The sequence below is a fragment of the Rhamphochromis sp. 'chilingali' genome (genome assembly GCF_963969265.1).
Source record: "Rhamphochromis sp. 'chilingali' genome assembly, chromosome: 6".
Classification (NCBI taxonomy): Eukaryota; Metazoa; Chordata; class Actinopteri; order Cichliformes; family Cichlidae; genus Rhamphochromis; species Rhamphochromis sp. 'chilingali'.
The window spans coordinates 24,381,525-24,405,763 of NC_137933.1; the positions used below are offsets into that span (position 1 = coordinate 24,381,525).

The 24,239-nt window shown below is 40.3% G+C and overlaps 1 protein-coding gene across 1 annotated transcript; it reads left to right on the plus strand.

The window, feature by feature from the left end:
- Positions 1-146: 146 nt before the first annotated feature.
- On the plus strand, positions 147-24,059 carry LOC308398883 (uncharacterized protein). The gene is made up of 27 exons (XM_080885751.1): positions 147-285; positions 3,419-3,543; positions 4,622-4,830; positions 4,933-5,032; positions 5,154-5,375; positions 5,933-6,007; positions 6,110-6,216; positions 6,373-6,560; positions 9,777-9,934; positions 10,027-10,127; positions 10,218-10,364; positions 10,809-10,943; positions 11,031-11,260; positions 12,553-12,693; positions 12,799-12,867; positions 12,951-13,066; positions 13,158-13,182; positions 17,955-18,327; positions 20,543-20,752; positions 21,926-22,053; positions 22,172-22,274; positions 22,450-22,679; positions 22,830-23,046; positions 23,124-23,231; positions 23,368-23,625; positions 23,712-23,837; positions 23,921-24,059. Exons 2-27 carry the CDS (start codon positions 3,426-3,428, stop codon positions 24,029-24,031), a joined length of 4,005 nt encoding a protein of 1,334 aa, XP_080741877.1. The 5' UTR covers positions 147-285; positions 3,419-3,425; the 3' UTR covers positions 24,032-24,059.
- The last annotated feature ends 180 nt before the right edge of the window (positions 24,060-24,239 follow it).

Here is a 24,239-nt window from a genome sequence, read left to right on the forward strand (position 1 = left end):
AAGTAATGACTGAATAAAAATGCAGACCTAAACAAATGTTTATTTAATGTGTGCAAATGTGTCTTGCTGAGCTGGTTATTCCTTTGCAGGTGGAGAGAACTGATGGCGAGACCAGGAAGCAGTACATCACTGAAAGGAAGTTCCCAGCGAGGAGCACCGGGTATTGGTCCGCACACGCCGAGCTTTTCCGCCGCCTTTGGGCAGCGATACATCCTTGGTGTGTGTGATGTGCACCCGCTCTTTCTGAAATCCGCCGTCCTCAGCTCAAGGACTGTGCCGAAACTGGTATGTAGACACAGCTTTTCCCCTAAACTGCGAGCTGGCAGTGAAAGAGTTGTGTTTAAGCACACGTCCTACCGGTGCAGGCTTTGTCCCAGAAAATGTGTGCATGCTAACCGATTCTGGCTAATGTTATGAGGCTTTGCTCGATGACCGGTTACTCTTGCAAAATAATGATACAATGATCTGACAGTACACTGTGCCGCAGCTCTAAAATCTGATTTTGCATTTAATGCTCTAATATTGTGGCAGACTGCAGCGGCCGAAGAGCAGGAGCAGCACTAGAAAACTGGACCTTAGCATTAGCTCTGCCGCTAGTGAAAAGAGACATTAACGTCAAACAGCGCTGCTCGCTATGAGGGAGCTAGGCTAACATGACGTTAGCTGTTCTGTTGTTGAATGTAGCACACAATAATGTCTTCATTTACTCTACCTGTTTTCATGTGTTTATGAAATGTGCACTGAGGTGAGCTCGCTTAAAATTAAAGACCTTTGTGCATTTGTGCATGCAATTTCAGTTAGTTGTTTGTCGCTATAAAAGCGTTCAGGCCCAAATAAGTAATGCATTAAAACGCGAGGCATTAGTATGACTATTATACAATAGAAACTGAGCACAGCTACACCAGCAGGCAGTGTTGTCACCGCCTTAACGTCAATTACACAGCTTTGTAAAACCTTCAGTTTATAAAAGCTCCTTTTAGGGTCTCCACAACACAAAAAACCAAAGCACTGAGACCCAGTTTAAATCCTGTTCACCAATAATCACTGTAAATAATCAGGGGTTTGTACTGTAGGGTAAAAAAACGGTAATGGTACCCACTAATGAGATTTTTCCAGATTGAAAATAACCTGAAGCATGTTTAAAATTAGTTTTTTTTTGTTGTTTTTTTAAAGTCATGTATTCAAAGCAAAAATAAATAAATAAAAATCTAAACAAACTGGCCAAACATTGTGCGCCATGAAGTGAAAGTGATGCCATTAGGGCTGCAGCTATTGATTACTTTCAGAATGGAGTAGTATATCGATTATTCCATCAATTAATCAAGTAATCGAATAAGAAATACTTTTGTATTATTAATGAGAAATAATAAATATCAAAAAGATAAAAAAAAATAATTCACGTCTTACCTTTACTCTGTCTTCTTAGAAGGCTTTCTAAAATTAATCGGAGGCAAGTTTTATTGCAGCTGAAAAAAGACACGATGTTGCAGATGTTAATTCATATTAATAATAATTCTGTGTCTGACCTAACAACCCTCAGGTCAGTGGCTCAGAGTTTAATGGCCCTTTTACATTTTAATTGGCTTGTGAAGAAAGCTTTTATTTTTAAACATTAATGCAATTTAATGAATAAAATATTTTATATTATTTCACTTTTAGTCTGAAAAATGTTATGAAAGCCTTGGAATAAGTATGGTCTCGTGCACCCCATACCCCCCTTTAGACTCACCCCTGTTTGCTGCAGGTATTGTTTCCATGTTAAAAAAAAAAAGGAAAAAAAAGCTGTATAATTTAACCAGTCTTGTATCAGACTAACTAAGTCACTAAGTTAACAGTTTATCTGCATATTTTAATACTTCTGGAGATTTATTGTAGAAATAAGCGGCGGTGGATGGATAAGCTACAAAGTTTGCTTTTCTTCACGTCCGGTGTCAAATGACTAATCACATACTGTATAATATTTAGGTACCTGTGTTTATGCGCCAGTGGCTGGTTCAAATTATGGCATCGGCCCCTTATTGTGGCACCCTCAGATGCAATGAAATGCCATGCAATTTGAGGGCTGGATCAAATTGTGGCATCAGCCTCTAACTGTGGCACCCATGGTGGAGGCTTACCATGTCATTTAGGGGTGATGCCATGGCTGCTTAGACTAATACCTCAATCTGTTGCGGCGTTTGGGGTGATGCTGTAGCATATGGAGATGATTCCGTGGCATTTTGGGGTGGTGCCGCACACTGCCAAGGCATTTGGAGAGGATAAGTCAGAATTGTTTAAAACCAAACCAGATGAAGTCATTTGTCTGAACTATGTTATTTTCTTTGATTCGTGATTTGGGTGTTTTCTTAGCTTTTTGTTTGATTGGTGTTAAATTGAAGTATTGAGCTAGTTTGTTGATCAGGTCCTTACGAAAGAGGATTAGGGCCACTGGGGGGGAAAAAAGTGGGCACGTCTTTTCTTTTTTTTTTCTTCTTTTTCTTCTTTTCCTGAATTCGGTGAAAAAAGTCAGAATTCTGACTTTAATCTCAGAATTCTGACTTTTCTGACTCATTCCAAACCATGGCCAACCTAAAAACATTTCCAGACAACCACTATACATTGTGACATTCCAGTATTTCAAAAAAGCCACAGTAAAGACATTATTAAAAAAACACACACACCCACAACCACACAGCTGTGGCAGCTCAGCTGTTTGGACGAGGTATGTAATGGCACCGTCTCAAAAAGCCGGGATAGGTCGTGGCATCACCCTTAAAACGCTGTGGCATAACCCCAAGATGCCATGTCAAATGGTAGCATCTGAGTATACCACCAGTTTATAATCAATTTCTAATCTAAATTCAAGGAAATCCGTTTGAATACACAAAGTCTCTTCTTATTAAGTTTAAGAAATCTAGCTACTTAACATGTTGAGTAATCGATTATCAGTTCTACTAAAAGCAGCCCCACTCCAGCTAGTAAAGCCCTCATCAGGGGTCATTTATTTTATGCTCAGCTTGTTTATTCTTGTAGAACCGAGTGCTGACCAGCTGTATGCCAAATGCAGATTTTGCAGTTTTTTTGGTGCAGACTCAGGCACCGGATGCTCAGATTGCACACCTGAATCGAATTTCTCCCAGTAACCCGTTTTCCATGCATTTGCTGCAGCGATTCTTATCGTTACTTTTTTAATAGGCATAATCAGAAAAAGTAATCACAGGTAAAGATCAAATGCCTGTTTCGACAGTTTATCATGAAATACTTTGGGAACACCATTTTTGTTTGTTTTTTTTCTTTCAATAATTAGATCATCCAAGGATCTGTACCTAAGTGGGCCACCATCAGTGATATCTGTGTTTCTTATTTCATCTCAAAGTGGCTGATGGGAGATACGTGTGTTGTTTGCTGAAGCAGTAACTTTAATGTTTTTCTGTTGTAGGTCCACAATGTCCGAACTTTTTATGGAGTGTGTAGAGGAGGAGCTGGAGCCGTGGCAGAAACAAGTTCCTGAAGTTCACTTGATAGAAGATGATGACGATGAGCCCATCTTTGTTGGAGTGCTCTGTATGTTACACCACATTTTTAGAAATATAAAAACGTCTTATTTTATTGTTTAAACTTTAATGGCACCAATGAATGTATGATAATACAAAAACAGACTGGATTCCTCCACCAAAGCTGAAATTTACCTGGAGAGCTTCCCTGTGCCCAGATCCAGATTAGTTTGTTAAATATTCGGGAACATCCGCACAGTATCGCCCAGTTCTTAATATGCACTTGTAAATATAGGATAACTAAATGTCCACTTTTAACCATTTGGAGACAGGATAAAAGTCCTTTCAAAGAAATTTCTGGCACCAGATCAAATATTGTCTCTGACATGTAGAGCTGTTTGTCCTGCTAGATTGTTTTAGTTTACTCTATAGTACTCATTTATGCCATCAGGCATACAAGATTCATAGTTTTTTTTTTAAATAATTGGGTCGTGTTTTCTGGAAGGAGACGGTGACAATGTCTGTAAATTTTTGCCTCAGTACGCCACCCTGTACACCATCTAGTGAAGTTATGAGGAAGTAAATGTGTCATTGACAAAGCCTACAATGGGAAAAAAAGCTGTCACGAATAGATGCAGTTCTTTGACTCGTGATCTGAAGCATATCACATCATCTGTCAAACATGATGGTGGTAATGTTATGGCTGCCACGTATGACTGCCAGTAGAACTGAGTCGATGGGGTTTGTTGATGATGTTACTGCAGATTGAAGTAGCAGGATAAATTGTTGAACTGTGTACTCTCTGCTCAGATTCACCCACATACTGCGGAACTGATTGGATAGTGCATTATAAACTGTAGGCAGAGAAACCCACAAACTGCAAGTTGTACCAAACACAGTTCGGACGTATAAATGTCCCTATATTGTCCCAGCATCCAGAGGAGAAATAGTGTACATTTAATTTTCTGTAACTCACTATTTTTAGTCAATTGCAGCTCATTACAGAAGTTGTTTTTCTAGGGTTTTTACTTGTTGTCCAGCAAGTTGCACATATTGCCTGCTAAAATTCTAAGTTTTCAATGCTTTGACTTTGTTTCTGGTTGTTGTTGTTGAATTGCCTATTTTTGCCCCCCTTAATGTTCTCACAGCGAATAACCAGAAGGATGGAAAGCCTTCTAACCCTCCGACTCCTCAAAGGAAAAGTGCAGCGAAACAAGAAGTAAAGTGCCCCCCTCCTCAGCCTGCTGTGGTCCCCTCACCAATAGTGCTGCCATTGAATATACCTGGGAAAACAAAGAGTATTGTACCAACCAGTCTGACAACAGTAACTCCACAGCCTGTTATTGTCAATAATCAGGTATTTTTGCATTTAAGTGTTTCTAAATACCAAAAAACTAAATGATAAGAGCAGGCAGAAGGAACAGAAGCTGATAAGGGTGATTTTTGTTTGTTTTTTCAGGGCTTTATTGTCACTTCTCCACAGTTAACAAATAGCAGTGACTTTATTGCCTCTTTTGGGGCCGCGTATCCCCCAAGACCATCAATTACAATCATTCCAGGTAAATCTCAGTTTAATATAGTAATCCTTTTGTGAGTAAATCTTCATTGCACTATATTTTGTTTGTTTATTTTCTTTAGTTTGAGTCTTGCAATGCCAAGTGCGTATCCTGTTGCTTACAGCTGGTCAGCAGCAGATTTTTCAGCAGGTCTCTCCAGCCACAGTCATACCTGGCGCTGTCCACAGGCCACAGGTGCAACAAATTAGCAACAATGTTGTGACACTGTCAAATGTCCAGAGTCCTGCTGTATACTCAACACAGCCTAGTCAGCTTCAACCAAACAGATCCACCTCACAACCTCTTCAGACCTTTTCTATGTCTGCAAAGGACACCAATAGCAGAGGTAACGCTCTAAAAGTTAGCTATTTTGCTTTTCCTGATTTTTTTTTTTTTTTCTGCCACGTGTACATGTTTTGTAGTGGTGGTTCCTCATATTAAACACAGCCAAAGTTTCAGATAATGAGGTCCGTATTTGTGCAAATAGTCTTTATTAGTCAAAAGCTCTAGCTCACACCTTAATGAAGAGCAGTGAAATAGAAAAAAGTCAACTTTAAGGGGGGAGGAGATTAAAATGTATTGGTTCAGAAAGCGCAGGAATTGTTGGATTATTTTGATCTATGAATCATGTGAAGCTACTCTTGTAGAACTTAGAACATATAACTTTTATTGTCAGTATACAGTTGCTTGCACAGTGAAATTAAGTAGCAAGACCACAAAGATGAAAAAGTAAAGAAAACAATATACCTCTTCACAACCTCTTGCTGTGTATACCTCTAGTGTATGTTTATTGTAGAGTCTAGGGATAAAAATGTGGAACTGTGACAAAAAAAAAACAACTGTGTTTTTAGCCTCAGGCAGCTCAATTATCTCAATTGTCAATTGTTTTACATTTCGGTACAGATCAGAGCTTACTGAAACGAGGACTGGCACCACAGGAAATGGACAACGTAGCAAAAAAATCAAAGCCTGACTTGTGTAAGTTTTATTGACATTTTTTTTTTTTTTAAACTCAAAAAGATTCTAATCCAAGTTCCTGCTGTATTTTATTAAGTTTAACCTTCAGTTCCTTTTCTGTAGCACCACAAAAAGTAGTCATCAGAGTGGAAAATGGCATGGTAAAGAGAAAGTGTCCCAATTGTCAAGAAGAAATTCTCACAGAGGAAGCTCTAAAATATCACATGATGGTGAGTAAAACTCTGGTAAGAATATGTTATTGTCAAATGGGATTATATGAAATAATTATATAAAATAATGTTTTTAAAAGCCCGTCAGTTTTAGCAAACAATCATTCGTGTGTTGGTTTCCATGAAACATTAATATGTTTAATCCGTTTATGTCAGAACTGCCGTGCCAACGGAGGAAGCACAGCTCCAGCGGCCCTGAACACGAACTCAAACAAGCGCATCATGCTGGTCGCAGATTTCTATTACGGTAACTTTGAGGGAGACGTGCAAAAGAAGGAGGCACAGAAGACCAACACCACCTTTAAGTGCCAGAGCTGCTTAAAAGTTCTCAAGAATAATATCAGGTAGGAAAATTTGCTTTCATTCTTAAGTAGATAGCCATAATTTTTCTTTATGAATTGTCATTTTTCCCACAAAGAGTGCAGACTTCTTGCTGATTTCAGCATTTTGCCTTTGTAAGTTTGAATTATTTACATTATTTTATTGGTTCCTATTGGCTGGCACCACATGTAAAACAACAGGACGCAAATACACAGTAATTAAAGCATAATGAATGGTGCACATCCATAAATGTCAGCAATGACTTCGGCCACTTGCGCAAGTTACATGAAAAGCTCTACAAAGATTCCCCAAAAGTCTAAATCAGACCTTACTCCTTGATTGGTACATATGCCACTATATTAATATGCATAATATCCTCCTGAGAACTGAGGAAATTGATTTTATGATTTCCTGCCTCTTTGGAGCTTAAAGAAGCCACCCAAACATATGAGATATCATTGGAAGGGCCAGCATGTCCTCTGTGAGCACATCGGCACCTAGTAAGGGTAGCTCAAACAAGTCATAAGATATAGAAAGAAAACAAATGTCCAAAATAGAGGAAAAAATGAATAGGCTGGGTCTCAGGAGGATATAATGTACTATACATTTACAAATATTGGTTTGTTTTTATGTGTGTTTCCTTGTCACTAAATAGAAATTAACCAGCATATATTTGCTCCAAATATCCATTAGATTGGGTTGTCGTGTTATTGTTTTATAGTAGTAATTGGGCTTCCTGCTTTAAGGAAGTCTGAGCAGCTCGGCTTACAGGTGGCTGCTCACCTCATAACCAGGCTAATCGCTTTCTGCTGGGGAACATCTGATTGTATTACAGTAATAAATAGGCAGGTTGGTCTAGTAGTAATTATTCAACTTTAGTATTCTGTTTTGCTCAGTAATAGGAAGGCATACGGATACTGATCTAAACTCCAATGGTATTGTTAATTTGTGGGAATTATATTTTGAAATCAACATTCCCTTTATGAAGGGGAGTAAAGGCAAAACCATCTGCCTTTTCCAACTCTAACATGGATTTGAATAAAGTATTAGTGAATATTTATGGTGTTTATAGACAGTGCTGTAGTGTTTGGCTTGTTTTGTCTACACACATAATGTTCAAAAACCAAACTGAGTTTTCAAGGACTTTGTGTCCAGTGCCAATAAAACAAAAGAGAGGATGGGGAGGGAGGTTATCTGCCTCTGCCCTAACTGCAGCTTTTGTCTCAGATGGATGACAGTATCTGACCATTTTCCCTCATGGGTGTAGAGATGAAAAATGACTGCTAGTTTAGGTGGCGTAAGAAGTGCTCCTTTGATTAAATAACTTTGCTTCAGAACAGTGGGGCAAAAAAAGCTTCTGTAAGCTGCTTTTAATGGGAGAACACATTTGTACTGCAACCACACTCTCACAGCGGAGGTCAGAGATCAGCCACATAAAAATTTCTATTAGGGGAGCTGAGGTAGCAGAATGTGCAGGCTGAAAAATGGGCCATGCCTCGTCAGGGCAGCAGTGGCAGGTAGCTGAGGTGCTGCTCAGTGCAGCCGTGGGGCACTGTATCATTAAGCAAAACAAAAATCTTTGTGTAATTGCTGATATTATAGCAGCCATTATACATGCTTAGAAAGTGAAGCGTGAGCAGAGCGCTTCATTCATCTTAAAAACCTTTGGGACCTGGATCCGGTGCATGTACACAGGCCATGAATATTTAATTTTTCCCCCACAAAGCTAAAGTTGATGCTGTTTTAGTGCACCTATTTTCTCTTTAAAGATAAATCGTGATCAAATTTGTTCAAGTCCGCACTTGTGTATTTATTTATTCAACCTTGAGCTGTTTGTACTGACCAAACGCAAACATTGTTATGATGAATGAATGGAAGGGCTGTGTGGAAAATACACTTAAATGTAAAGTAATAGCTCACCTAATAGTTTCTGGCTTATAAATTAATTCTTTAATGTAGCAGCTTTGAAAATGTAGGGCTTAGACAACCAGCAGTATACAGATGTGGAGTAAGTTCAGTTAGCATGCACTGTAGCTGATCTCAACAGGTTTAAGCTGATCTTTAACTATTCAACAAATATATAAGTGGCCTGCCAAAATTTTCAATCAGTAGTACCAACACTAATATCTTGAAAATATATTTTTGTTATGGGTTAAATTTAACCAATTTAAATACATTTAAAACAGGGTTAATAATGAGCAAAAACTGAACTGTAAAGTCAGAACACCTGTTCATCATATAAAGTATATTTGTGAACAATTATAGAAACTCTTCCTTTCGTTTATAACCTGAAATGAACTTTTTTTAAATTAATTAAAAAAAAATGTTACTCTTAGTTTACTCACTCCACCTTTTGTTTCTTAGGATTCAGGATTCAATATTACAGGTGCAACAAATATAATAAGACATGAATGGGGGGGGAAAAAGTTTGACTAATGTTTTCATATAATTTAAAGTATGAAAAGCAATTATTAAGATTAATTTTGCATTCCAGCAGCAGGTGGTCTGGGCTAGAATGAATAAATACGGGTAAATGCATCCATTTCATACTTTCTAAGGTTTCAATCACACAGGGCTAGAGACCAGTTGGCAACCTCCAGTAACTTGGTAACAACTGGATGATGAGTGGTTGCTGGCTGTTGCTAGGGGATATCAGTTGTAATGATATGATGCTACATGAAAGCCTCATTGTGATTTCTTTGGTAATGAGCAGATTAACAAAAGTCGCAAAAGTCATGTCTGCAAACACTCAGCAACTACTCACTGATCTGTAACAAAGATGAAAACACGATGAAAACCAGAAACGGCCGTTTGCCTTATGAGCACAGTTGTGCCTCGACGCTAAAACCAAAAGGTTTCAAAACTTTTTCGATGAAGGCGATTGCTCTTTCTAGCCTGCTTCATGCTTTTCACAGGTTCAGTTCCACTCTGCAAATAATTAGTGTTTGCAGACAAGCTAGCATCTTTTATGGGCAAGCGATGCTAGCAACCAAAGCAATCACTAAGAATACATCTTTGTGACCAACTATTTGCGAACCAGTTGGGAACACCGATTTTTCTTAGCAACCTGTTCTGAGTGGTCTCTAGGTCTTTACTGAGGCCTGAATCGTCAGTTCAAATAAACGTCAGCAGTCTGTTCTTGATAACAGTTAAAAGCTGGCTAATTGTTCAAAGGCTGCCACATGCTAACGAGTTGGTTGACATTTCCGTGCTCTGTGTGTTTCCATTCTTCGCTGCAGGTTCATGAACCATATGAAACACCACTTGGAGCTGGAAAAGCAGAACAGCGAGAGCTGGGAAAGCCACACAACCTGCCACCACTGCTACCGACAGTACATGACCCCGTTCCAGCTGCAGTGCCACATTGAGAGTGCTCACAGCCCAATTGAATCCTCAAGTATAACACGATGATTCATGAAGCTCATTCTGGCTTTTTGGTTAGAAATTTATTTTCCATATCTGATTTTATTCTATTTTTTTCCCTTTTAGCCAATTGCAAGATATGTGAGCTGGCGTTTGAATCAGAGCAGGTGCTTCTGGAGCACATGAAGGGAAACCACAAACCTGGGGAAATGCCTTATGTGTGCCAGGTCTGCATTCGTCTTAGGGTTACAGTTTCTTTTAATGTGTGCAGAGAATCGGTGGCCAGTACTGAATTTGTGGTTTTACTGCTTCCACAGGTTTGCAATTACAGGTCTTCCTTCTTCTCTGATTTGGAGACACATTTCAGGAGCGTCCACGAAAACACAAAAGACCTGCTGTGTCCCTTCTGTCTCAAAGTTCTTAGAACTAGTCATATATACATGCAGCACTACATGAAACATCAGGTATGAAGCTAAGTTCACCCTCGGTTTGAGCGCCTTTCAGAAACAGATGTCAGTTTTAACTGCCGCAGTGCAAAATACAGTTTAGTGAATTCAGATTTTCTCCAGGAAATTTTAAACATTTACAGGCTTGGAGTTGTTTTTGGTTCCTGCCATTACCTCCAAGTTTGAATTGATTTAGGTGTCTGCCGAGCACACAAGTGTAATACATAAAAGCTTCCACAATAAAACCTGCTTCTCTTGCCCTACAAAGCAATAAATTTGGTTGAATTAGAACCAAAAAAAATTAATTGCCACTCTTTTAATAGAAGTGAAATTAGTCTGTTTCGTACTTGTTAGACTCTTTCAGCGAATCCAAATGAAACATATCAGCTATTAGCCTCCCATAGAACCACTTATTAATCACATTTTTTTGTGTTTCTGCCCCCCCCCCCCCCCCCATTTCAGAAAAAAAAGATCCATCGCTGTGGAAAATGTAGACTGAATTTTCTCACCTACAAGGAGAAAGTGGAGCACAGGACTCATGTCCACAAGACTTTTAGGAAGCCTAAAGCCCTGGAGGGCCTTCCTCCTGGTACAAAGGTCTGAGGCAGTCATAATAAGATCTGTGCTATTATGTTAAATGTTAAAGAAATATAAATTTGATCCAGTGTTGTGTTCTCACTGCAGGTGACCATTAGAGCTTCCCTCACAGGAAAGTCACCTGCACTGCCAGTGTCCCCTAAGCAACCTGGTTTTGTCGTCAGTACAGAAAGTCTGAGTGTGAATCATCCAATAAAACCTCATGTTACTGTATCTAAGTCTAAACCAACCACCTCAGAAACAGGAAAGGCAAAGATGCCTCAGAGCAAGAAGCAAAACCCTCAGTCCAAGCACAACCTGGCACTCAGGAATCTCAGGTTGGCAACTTTTTCACACAGCACTCAGGAGCAGACTCTAAAGATGTGCAGCATGTAAACATCAGTGAAGATCAATTTAGATTTCAGAGTGTTCTTTTTCAAAACTTCACTTGGTATGATAACATTAGAACTGCCACGAAGGTTCAGCCATTTCTTCATATCTGAAACTCGAGCTATTCAGGTCCTCTGGATTTCACTCTTTGTTTGCTTGGATTAGTTCACACTCTGGACTCTTGGCTCATTTCAGCTTCAGCTACGCTGCTTCGCACAGCCAACAGCCTGATCAATATCTCAGCAGTCCTTATTATAAAACTTTTCACAGACAAAGCCATCACAGACTTTCTTATTTCAGGATTTAATGTGACCCATGTCTACCTGTTGTAGCTGTGTTGTCGTCACCAGGGGGCGGTGTCAGATGTGTAAAAAAAAAAAAAAAAAAAAAAAAAAAACATCTGCTAATGTTGGCTGTTGTTCCTCCTCTGCTTGTGGACTGCTATTCGTTTTCTTGTTAAAGACAGCTTTTTCCAACCAATCAGTTTTTGACATTTTCATGGCATCATTGCATCATTGCATCAATCGCTCTAGTTGTAGTTGTCTCTTGTTGGATTACTTGTTCCTGCGTTCCACTGTAGGTGGTGTAAATAAATACATTTGGACTCTTTTAAACTATTGTGAAGTCGCAAACGTTGAGCCCTTAATACAATTTGAGCTGATGCAAATTTATTAAGAAGTTAAATATCAAGACCCTTTAAAATGACTGTAGTCTTTAAATAAATTAAATGTTTACACTGCAGTCTTCACTAAAGTGCAGATCATTTATCTTAATGACACAATGGGTCTTTTGCATGTGGTTAAAATTGCACCACAACCACTAACATGGAGCCCCACCTCTTGGGTATCCAAGGCAGGGTGGGAGCAAATTAATGGAGGTTATTAAAGCCCCGCAGTACACAAAATAAATGACTGTATTTCCAATTAATTTTCTGGACACTCTTCATTAGGCTGAGTAAAAATAACATGGAGTATAGCAGGATTTCTGTCTTTAAAAAAAATTAATGTGTGTGTGTGTGTGATATTTGGCTAATTAGGCTCAGTAATCAACAGCGATTTGCTGGCTTCAGTCACATTATTTGGGCTTTTAAGCAGATCAGACATAAGATGATGTAGTGGTACAACAAGTCGGACTGTACAATTAGAAAGCTACAGACCTCTCAGCAGACAATGCATCATACTAATGAGAAATTCAAATCATCATTAACAGTATCTTAAAGTGTTACATTTTGTGCTTTCAGTGCTAGCGGAGGGATTTACACATGCATCGAATGCAACGCACACGTGGACGACTTTTTCTCTCATTTCCCAATGGTTTCCAGTTGCGGCGCATGCAAATATCGCACAAGTTGCAAAGTTTCTATCGGGAATCATATGATAAGGTCAGCAAGACCCTGATTTCCATTGATATTTGAGTGACTTTTAGCATCTGCTGACTTTTTTTATGACAAAACTTTCTTTCTTTTTTAAAAAAAAAAAAAAATCAGATTTCACAGCACCATCACCAAGAACAGATTTTTGAAAATGGATCACAAGAAAAATTCATTGGCCTCAAAGTAAGAGTACTTCTCAAGTTATACTTTCACTTGGCAGTAAATCTGAGTTAAAATAGTAATAAAATTTCTTCTTCTGTTTTCAGGTTCACGTTGGTTTGTCTCAACTGTGACCTTCTCGTCGATGCATCACGTGGCGACCTGATGACCAAACATTTAAACGATCGGCCGAATCACGTATGCAAAGTCATAGCTGAGAAAGGTTTGTGTTTGTCTTTCACTACCGCTGGAGTCATGGCCAGTGTTTAGTTTCACACGTTGCTTGAAAAAGTTGTTTCTTGTTTTTAACCCAGCAGATATGAAAGCCAAAGATCGTGTGTGAGTAGAAACCGCTCCCAACATTTACATGTTGTGATTTGTAGTGAATCTCTGAAACACACTGAAGACCTAAAGAAAATGCACTAAATACTTAAAGGGGCACTCTTTTCAATTTATAGTTTGCTTTCATGAAGTTGAACAACTTGCAACAGACTTTAACAGATTAAAATATAGTCAAAATAGAGACATAACAGAGATTGAGATATCTGTATATCATACACCTCGATTAACTCCAGCGTCTGCAAAGGTAGAATCTCTTATATTCTGTTATTCAGTCCTGTTATACTTTATACAAAACTGAAATAACCTCACAATTACATGAATCGTGGACAATAGTAACTGACTTGCTGTGGAGAATAATTCAGGGCTGAATATGTGTCTGTGTAGATGTTATCAAAGAGGTTAGGGGAAAAAGAGGTTTGTTAGAACTTTTTACCGTCATAAACGACATCAATTCATCCAGATTTGTGAATGTGATAACTTCAGAACAAAGTGATGTAGGATCTTCAAATTGATACCACAGGTGTAGTTACTAAAACTCTCAGACAACTTTGAATCTCTTTAAACTCATAGTTAGGGTCAGAGGTCAAATTTTCTGAAACTCTTGCAAATACGATGCGATAATCTGCTAGGAGGCAGAGGGATACCACTGGCCACCATCAGCATTTTTTATTGTGTCTGCAGTATTTGGCCTGCATGTGGTCATTTTATTTGAGACAATAACCTTCAGTAACCTTACAGTGTTATAACTGGTTACATTGCAGCTTATGTAATATCCCTCTCAACTAGTTGCATCAGATGGTTGAGTTTGGTTCATTCAGACGTTTCTTCCTGTCATCAAGTACTTCCTCAAAATAGGTCTTTTGACTGCTAAATTTTATAGTTAACATTTTAATATTTACACTGGACCTTAATTTGATACATTTTGTATTTACTGTCTTTTGCTTCTGAAGTTACATTGTGTGTGAAATGGAGTCTACACACACAATCCACGCTCTCTATAGTGAATGTTTGCAGGTGCATCTTTGAGGATGGAATTAGCAGAAAGATATACGATACAAATGCATTGGATTTTTTTTGATTTTTGTGAGATAGATAAAATATGTGAAGTTTAAAATTTATAAATTACTTATTTGGAAGTGTGTGTAAGTAATTTTCAAATAATCAAAACTTGACACATGATACTCATTAAAACCAAAAACTACTGTTTGTGAGGACTGTATACATGACTCTGACTCTTTTCACAGCATTAGTCTTTTTTTCCCCAAACCTGAAAAAACTTGGTGGATGCAGCAATTTAAAAAAATAAAATAAAATCCTGCAATTTACACTTCTTCCACTAATGCACAAAGCTGCAAACATTGCAGCTTTATTTACAGCTCAGTCCAGAGCGGCTGTTTCATGGGACCGACAGGCGTTACTGAGGTCTTACAGTAGGCCAGGTCACTGATGAGGACAGTGTAGCAAATTAAGGCCTAAAACCGAACCAACATGCTCCGTCTTGTGATTTGTGACTAATAAACATGTGGACGTAGGAGTGCCCCTTTAAGATGACTTAGTAAAACATTAAGAGGCAAATTTATTATTAATAAGTGTGTCATATCTATAGATAATAGGGGTGCAACAATACTCGTATCGACATTGAACCGTTCAATACAGTGCTTTCGGTTCGGTACACATACAGTGGGGCAAAAAAGTATTTAGTCAGCCACCGATTGTGCAAGTTCCCCCACCTAAAATGATGACAGAGGTCAGTAATTTGCACCAGAGGTACACTTCAACTGTGAGAGACAGAATGTGAAAAAAAAATCCATGAATTCACATGGTAGGATTTGTAAAGAATTTATTCGTAAATTAGGGTGGAAAATAAGTATTTGGTCACCTCAAACAAGGAAAATCTCTGGCTCTCACAGACCTGTAACGTCTTCTGTAAGAAGCTTTTCTGTCCCCCACTCGTTACCTGTATGAATGGCACCTGTTTGAACTCATCATCTGTATAAAAGACACCTGTCCACAGCCTCAAACAGTCAGACTCCAAACTCCGCCATGACCAAGACCAAAGAGCTTTCGAAGGACACCAGGAAAAGTATTGTAGACCTGCACCAGACTGGGAAGAGTGAATCTACAATAGGCAAGCAGCTTGGTGTGAAAAAATCAACTGTGGGAGCAATCATCAGAAAATGGAAGACATACAAGACCACTGATAATCTCCCTCGATCTGGGGCTCCACGCAAGATCTCATCCCGTGGGGTCAAAATGATCATGAGAACGGTGAGCAAAGATCCCAGAACCACACGGGGGGACCTGGTGAATGACCTGCAGAGAGCTGGGACCAAAGTAACAAAGGTCACCATCAGTAACACACTACAACGGCAGGGAATCAAATCCCGCAGTGCCAGACGTGTTCCGCTGCTGAAGCCAGTGCATGTCCAGGCCCGTCTGAAGTTTGCCAGAGAGCACATGGATGATACAGCAGAGGATTGGGAGAATGTCATGTGGTCAGATGAAACCAAAGTAGAACTTTTTGGTATAAACTCAACTCGTCGTGTTTGGAGGAAGAAGAATACTGAGTTGCATCCCAAGAACACCATACCTACTGTGAAGCATGGGGGTGGAAACATCATGCTATGGGGCTGTTTTTCTGCCAAGGGGACAGGACGACTGATCCGCGTTAAGGACAGAATGCATGGGGCCATGTATCGTGAGATTTTGAGCCAAAACCTCCTTCCATCAGTGAGAACTTTGAAGATGAAATGAGGCTGGGTCTTCCAACATGACAATGATCCAAAACACACCGCCCGGGCAACAAAGGAGTGGCTCCGTAAGAAGCATTTGAAAGTCCTGGAGTGGCCTAGCCAGTCTCCAGACCTCAACCCCATAGAAAATCTGTGGCGGGAGTTGAAAGTCCGTGTTGCTCGGCGACAGCCCCAAAACATCACTGCTCTCGAGAAGATCTGCATGGAGGAATGGGCCAAAATACCAGCTACTGTGTGTGCAAACCTGGTAAAGACCTATAGTAAACGTTTGACCTCTGTTATTGCCAACAAAGGTTATGTTACAAAGTATTGAGTTGTAGTTTTGTTATTGACCAAATACTTATTTTCCACCCTGATTTACGAATAAATTCTTTACAAATCCTACCATGTGGATTCATGGATTTTTTTTCACATTCTGTCTCTCACAGTTGAAGTGTACCTCTGGTGCAAATTACTGACCTCTGTCATCATTTTAGGTGGGGGAACTTGCACAATCGGTGGCTGACTAAATACTTTTTTGCCCCACTGTATGTATCGAACAATACAAAATCTTTTATTTATTTTATCAACTTTTCTTCTGACGATGCTGTCTGTGTTGAGCGCTCAGTGGATCTGCGTTCGACTACTGAGCAAGCTAGCAAGACAGAAGCTAAGTTCGTTGCAACATGGCAAATTGAACCTCCCCCACCCTCATTCAGATCTGGCGTTTGGAACTATCTTGGTTTTCATGTGAAGCATGACCCTGATGGACAAAAGTCATGGACAAAAGTAAAACAGTGTGTCGGATGTGCCACGCAATCAGGGCTGGACTGGGACAAAAAAATACCTGACTTCTTACCTGAAGTTCAGTTCCTCTGCCACTATGACCGGTGGCCGCCTCGGGTCTCTCCTCCTCTTGCCTCCCCTTTCCCTTATCCACCTGCTGGCCTCCACCACTTGCTGATGTTGCTAAATCTGTGGAAGCTATGCCATAGCTACCGCCAAACAATTCAGTTATTTTTACACATTTGGCAGCGTCTGCCTGAAGGGCTTGTTTCTTTTTGGCCCTAATTTTTTTCTGCACCTCCTTTCCTTTTTTTGTTCTCCATTTTCTTTAGTTCGTCTATAAGATTGCTAAACAAGGGGGAGGGTGCATCCGACCTCCTCGGCTGTAATTGGTCCAGCCCAGAGTCGATCATGACCAATTGGCCGATCCAACACCTTTCATTATTTATACCCTTCCAAAAAAAAAAAAAAATCGATCGGCCCATAAAAACAAAAAATCGCCAGCCCGATGGCCAGTCCAGCTATGCACGCAATGCTCAATTGGTGGGAACTAGTGCGTTAGCGCAGTTAGCTTGTTGACGCTGTCCAGCCTTGCGCATGGGGCGATCTGCGGTAACTTGTTAAGGGAGATTTGCCGCGTTATGGCGTTAATGTCATTTTAACGACATTAACGCTGACAGCACTAGTGGGAACACAACGAATATGACTGCACATTTACGCCAACATCATCTTAGTGCAAAGACAAGTGGAAGCAGACAAAAACAACAAGCACGCATGCTACAAACTTTACCCGAGTCATTTAGACAGCCGTTAGCACATGATTCTCCTTATGGGGACCTGATATGTTTAATACGCTGCTGAGAATAAACCCCAGAAGAAGCGTATAGTATAGCTTTTATTTTGGAAAGAGCCATTTCTCTGTAATAAACTCTCTTTGCCAAAGATGAGTGATTTCTTGATCAGATAGATTTTGATTATTATTTTGTTGTTTCAGCAACATTAAATTTAAAAACTGTGCTTTTGAGTTAAAATATATATTTATAATTTTAATAAATGACAAATTAAAAAGGCATGAACTTTTTTTTTTTTTGTATCGAACCGAACCGTGAATTTTGTGTATCGTTGCACCCCTAATATATAACTGTTCATGAGTAGGTTCATATTTTTTTAAATTGTTGGTAGAAAATGCATGTTAGCTGAACGTCAATCTGAAGTACGTCGTTATAATGCCGTCTTCTTCCCTTCACACAGGCAGCTCATCGTGGGGCAGCCAGCCAAAGTCCAAGTGTACGTCTTGACAGCCTCACCTGCTCAAAAACCAAAGGAAACGGACCCAAAACAAGCTGAATGTGTCTCATCTGGAGGTGCAGCCATCGGCACTGTTGACAAACCAGAATTAGAGTCGCCGTTACCAGCAGGAGATCAGAAGGAGATTTCCACAGGAACAAGTGTTATCCAGGCTTCCTCTGAAGATGACTCAAAGACGTCGGTGCTGCCCGCTTTACCATCTTCCAGCACACCTGACCTCTGTGACGAGATCTCAGAGAGCAGAGATGAGGAAGATCAGCGTCCCGACTCTGTGTCTGCGGCAGAGAGTGCGACTGTGGACCAGCAGCCTCAGTCAGATTAAACCTGTACAGACTAACTAAACAATGACTTCCCGTTATTCAGAAAACACCTCACCAGTGTACTAGATGTAAAACGTCTTTATATTTGTGAATAAAAAAAAAAAAAAGTAGATCCAGTAAAGTTTTATTTACCCTGCAAAGTTGATCAGGAGTATTCCCACTAAATATTTTTGATTCTTTTGTAAGATCCTCCCAACACACAAAGTGTCTGGCGCCCTGCCGGCCTAAAGAGGGCAGTGATTGTCAAAAAATGTTGACATAAATTTGTCAAGACCACCAGATTTCCTTAAAAAGAAATCCCACTTCCCGGCACAGAATGCTCAAATTACTTATACCTAAATTCTGCATGTAGTCCTCCTAAAAAATTTGCCTGCAAAAATATTGTAATTACTGAATGTTTAAGCAGCTTGGGCCCATCCATAGGTTTTCCTGGTGTTTTGTATTAATTAGGATAGGAGGAAGAGGATCAAGGAAGTGAGAGGCAGTCAAAGTGTTTTGGGTTTTTAATGTGTGGTTGCTACTATTGTGTATGTGCTTTTTATTTCCTTTCATTTTTTATTTGTAATGAACCTCAAAGCTGCTCCCTTTATATAGAGTCAGGTTGCTGTGCAGCAAGTGTAAAAATGTTAAAGTGATGTAGCACATATTTACCTTGATCACCTGCTGGTTTTAAGTAAGTTTATCAACACTAAGACATCTGATTTAAACCATTAGGAAAATACGTGGAATGTTTTTTTTTTTTTGGGGGGGGGGGTTCCCTCCCCACATGGAAAGTGATCTCAGCTCTGAAAGGTTTGCGTTTTAAAGGTGAACATAACCTGAATATTTTAGCATTGAGTGAAAGATTAGGTAGATTTCACTGTGTTAACAGAGTTGACAGATCCAGCTTATAAAATAAATACCTTTTGGATTAGGTACTAGATGGGTTTTGATTTACAATTACTGGGGGGGGGGATCTGGAAATATTTTTTACAATACTGTGTGTTTGTTTTACTTGGCTTGAAATGTCAGAAGGTTTGTTTAAAAAACAAAAAAACAAAAAAAAGATCTTTCACTTGTACAGTACAGCAAGTTTGTAAATGCATCTATGTCTATTAAGGCGCTATAAATGTACCCCCATCCAACCTGTTTTTAATACATTCCTATAAAACTATGGTTCCCCTTAGAACACATTTTCCTCTGATCAACATTCTTGGCTTAGATCCAAGTGTTCCTCTTCTTTGTTATGTAAATAAATCTTTAATACAAGCCAGTTTGAGTGTGATTTGTTTGTTGGCCACATACACCTCTTTTAATCAAGGAAATATTTTGATCTTGAAGCTAGTGGTGAGATTTCTTTAGGAGGAAAACTAAAAAGCCATACTTGGAAAAAACATTTGTAGTCACTTTGGTCAGACTTGTTACTATGAGCAGGGCTGGACTGAGACAAAAAATTGGCCCTGGCATTTATGGTTCTCATCTCTTCCTCACTTCTCTACAGCTAGTGCTTGCAGCAGCAGCCCCCTGTGGTAATGAGACCTCGCTACTAGTTGTTGTTGGTACTACCGTTCACAGAGTTCCGAGACCTAATCAAAAATTAATGAAACTAAATAAAAATATTAGAAGCTAAAATGGAAAAAGCAATGCATCTCCTAAAGCTAACCTCAGGTGAAAACAACTGAAAACTAAAACTCTAAACTGATAGCAAAAGTATTCCTATATCAAATATTAACGTGGAATCTATTGTTATTTTCTTCTGACAATTTATTAGACACATTGTTAACACTGTGATAAACATTCACCTGCCTTCAGAAGTGCGTCAGTTATTCATGGCGTGTATCCTAGAAACAATCCTCCATCCTGAAACCGGTTTGAGTTTCCCGGGCCTGACGTCACTGCCAACGCTCACTCATTGGCCCAGTTTAGGAAGACCAAGCGTTCCCAGGACAACAAAACGCTAAACAACTGACCGAGGTAACCTGCGGCAGCTACTGACCCGCTCAGAAACACCGAGGATTAACATTCGCTTCAGTACATTCGAAGTTTTCTGCGTTAAAGAAAGTTAAAGGCTTGAGTTGAGAAAGCGGGAATCCAGGAGAAGAACCTCAAACATGGTAAATCCTAGAAGCGAATTTAACGTTAGCTTGGCTGCTAGTTCACGACCTCAAAGTTAACATAACGCCGGTTTCTGGTCACGTGTTTTCCCCTCCCGTGTTATTGTTGTGGACACAGAGTGGTAACAGGATGTACAGCCACCAGCAGAGGTTAATGGCTCAGCGGCGGGTCCAGGAGCAGCACCGGCAGCAGGAGGCCCAGCGGGTGGACAGAGAGCGGCAGGTCCAGGCCAGCCTGAGGGAGGAGGAGGGCTTCGAGAGGAGGAGGTACCTGCGACAGGTGCAGCAGGAGCTCAAGGAGAAGCAGATAGAGAGCGCACTGCTCAAGGTTTGTGTGTCTGTTTCGGGGGTGACAATTGACATTTAAGCACGCTCTATTCGGTTTTATTTTTCTGAATATATTGGTTTTCACTTTTACAGGTGAGAGATGGATCCATTCTGAAATCTGGTGAAATTTTTAATCAGAAAAATCCTTTCAGCATAATAGCAAATACTTCAAATGAAAAACTAAATAAAATTCTTCTGGAATTAATTAAAATGCATGTAAAGTATCCAAATGAAACTAAATAAAGCAGTAGTTGTTTTTCCTTGCAGCATAAATAAAGTAATGGAATACATCTAGTATAAAGGCATAGAATAAGAGATTTTGAGACCATCTCCATTTACATATATAATCTTCTTCTTTCACTGTTCCCATCACCACAGTGGATCAACTCCTATCTCACCATAGCACCAACCCTCCGTCCTTAATTATAGCCATGAATTCCCCCTAAGATCTTCCTCTTTTCCTCCTTCTTAGCAGCTCCATCTTCAACATCCTTTGTCCAGTATATCCAATGTCCCTCCGCTGCACCTGTCCAGACCATCTCAGCCTCACCTATTGGAATTTGTCTCCAATTTCAGATCTAATATATTTTCCATTTCTGATTTTACATCAGACCAGTATCTTTGCAGCTAAACTCTTTACAGTCCAAAATAAGACATGCTTTTTAAAGTATTGACCAAGTCTTGATCGGATTAAGATGTGAGGAGTTTACTGTCCATGGATCCAAAATGTTAATTCAACTAAAAATGTTAATTTTAATGCCTTGTGACTTGATACTTCGCCATACTGGAAAATTCAAAGGTTGTTCCCAGATTTCTGCTTGATTACTAGAAGAACTTGTTCTTTTAGTTTGTTTTTAGTATAGTTAATCCTTAAAAAGCCAATACTGACAGTGCTGACAGGAACAGTGCCTATTGGGCACAGACTCAAGCCCCTAGAGCATCAGGCGGCACTTTGTCTTATCCTTGAGTTAAAATTATATGATATTTACCCCCTAAGAACAAAAAAAGAACAAAAGATCACAGAGAGACAGCAGCACATGTTTGTGGCCAGGAGTTATTTTGTTTCATAATCAGTAACTGACTACAGATTTTAGATCCAAACTTTGAAAAAATATCCCTCTGACACTTTTCTCTTATCTGAGCTTTAAATGTGATAAATAAATGTGATTTGCAGGCAGAGGAGGATCGAGTTAACCGGGAAAAGCAGCTTGAACAGGAAGAGAGAATGGCCAGGGAGCTGGCCCGCATCAACCACGATAAGCAGAAAGAGGAGAAAATGAGGCAGTATATCAAAGAGAACAGGTACACACACACACTGACCTCGTTACCCTGACTTACTGGAGGCTCTGGGTCAGTAAACAAACACATTTGACATTTGTCACTTTCTGCCTGTTAAATATTTTCTCTGTGTATTTTTCAGCACGGAGCTTCGAGAGCTGGAGTTGAAGCTGAAGTCTGCGTACCTGAACAAGGACAGAGCCGCACAGATTGCTGAGCAGGAGGCCATGAGGTTTGAGACAATGGTGAGTCCTGAGGGCAGACTTTCTTTGAATATAACAAATACTCTTGAAGTGTGGAAATTTTAACAGAAAACACCCAAAACTCTCCCCACCCAAAACTACTACTTTTGGGTAAGTACAAAGAATACAAAGGCTGCTCTGAAGTCTGTAGGTTGTATAAATATGATGTGTCTTTTAGCGGGAAGAGGCAGACTACGCTCGCAAGATGAGGAGCGACCGGGAGCGGGTAGCCGTTGAGCAGCAGAAGCTGCAGCAGAAGCGCCAGGAGGAGATGGTGCAGTATCAGAAAGAGCTGGAGCAGCAGCTCATGGAGAGGGAGCGCAGGAGACAGGAAGCGTATGAGGAATTCCTCAAAGAGAAGCTCATGGTGGACGAGATCGTCAGGAAGATTTACGAGGAGGATCAGACGTGAGTCGCTACTAATTCATAATCTCTTCATGGTTAGTTAAAAAAATACCTGCAAAAAACAATAGCAAGTGTCTCAGACAACAGCTTCCTTCTAAACGGGATGCAGAGGTAGCACAGGATGAGTGACTTTTTGAAATGTTTTCCTGAAAGGGAGCGGCAGCTGAAACTGGAGAAAGTCCGAGCCACTCAGCAGCATATCGAAGAGTTCAAGAGACAGCAGGCCGAGTGGAGGCGCATGGAGCGAGAAAGGATGGAGGCCGAGAACCGGCGCATCATGGAGTTTGCCATGCAGCAGCAGCACATGGAGAAGGACAGGATAGCCAAGCTCAAAGAGAGAGAAGAGGCGAAGGAGCATCTTCATAAATTGGTGAAGACTCTCGGCTTCTTAACTCTTTGGTGACGACGCCGGAGTGCATCTGTAACTAACGTCTCTGTCCTCTGCAGCTCTGCGTGAAGATTGAGGAGGAGCAGCAGCAGCGTGAAGAGATGGAGCGCGTTCGTCAGGAGCTTTATTTGGAAGAGCAAGAAGAGGCTAACAGGCAGAGAGAAATCGTAAGGAGCTTTACTCTGCCCAGCTTCCTTCCACAGGAAAAAGAGTGTGTTATGTTGCGATTTTGAATTGACTGTATGGTGTGAATGCTTGTCTGATTCTCTGTGTGACACTCGCTCTTACTCTTTTGTGTAACAGGAGGAGATGGAGAAGAAAATCAGACAGAGGCTGATGATGCAACAGACCTTCCAGGAGCAGCTGGCTTTCAAAGAGATGCGGAGGCAGGCTGAGAAAGAGGAAGAGGAGGCCTTCAGGAAGATGATGATGGCCAAGTTCGCAGAGGACGACCGTATAGAGCAGATGAACGCCCAGAAACGACGCATGAAGCAGCTTGAACACAAACGTGAGGTGGAGAAACTAATAGAGGACAGAAGACGACAGCAGGAGGCCGACATGGTGCAAATTACTCTCTTTGATCATTTTTTTTATCTTAATGTATACTTTTAATGATGTGCTTTGTGATATTTTGATTGCTCTTCCAGGAGCTGGAGGCTAAAGAGAGAGCGATTGAGGAGCAGAAAGAGGCATTGCGGAGACAGATCGTTGAAGAAGAGAGGCAGAGGCTTCTGAAGCGTCATGCGACACAACTCCTTGGATACTTGCCTAAGGTGTGAGGCGGTACACGAGTCACAAATAATTTTACGCAGCTTCAGATCAAACACATGTATGACCGCTTGTGTTTTGTTTCCAGGGCTTGCTGCGGGAGGATGACCTGGAACACTTAGACGAAGACTTCAGAAAACACTTTAAAACACGTCAGGCTGATGCGTTCTCTGATGATGGCTGGGAGGCCAACGATTAGATGCTTCTCCTCCAATCTGCCACTAGAGGGCAGTGTAGAGTTACAGAAGTATAGATACAAGGGACCGATTCAGGGACATATTTTTATTAAGAGGTGCTGACAGGCACTGAGTTAACATCATTCCAAACAGACGTGGCAACTCAGTCTGCCAATGTTTAACTGAAGAGACAAACCAAATCTACTTATCATTTTTTCTGACAATGTTCTG

What these genes read in the sequence shown, in the direction of transcription:
- LOC308398883 (XM_080885751.1), top strand. Translation starts at nt 3,426, where the DNA reads ATGTCCGAACTTTTTATGGAGTGTGTAGAGGAGGAGCTGGAGCCGTGG. An exon ending in CTGTTATTGTCAATAATCAG is followed by an intron (nt 4,831 to 4,932) that starts GTATTTTTGCAT and finishes TTGTTTTTTCAG; the next exon opens with GGCTTTATTGTCACTTCTCC. An exon ending in ATCGGGAATCATATGATAAG is followed by an intron (nt 12,694 to 12,798) that starts GTCAGCAAGACC and finishes AAAAAAAATCAG; the next exon opens with ATTTCACAGCACCATCACCA.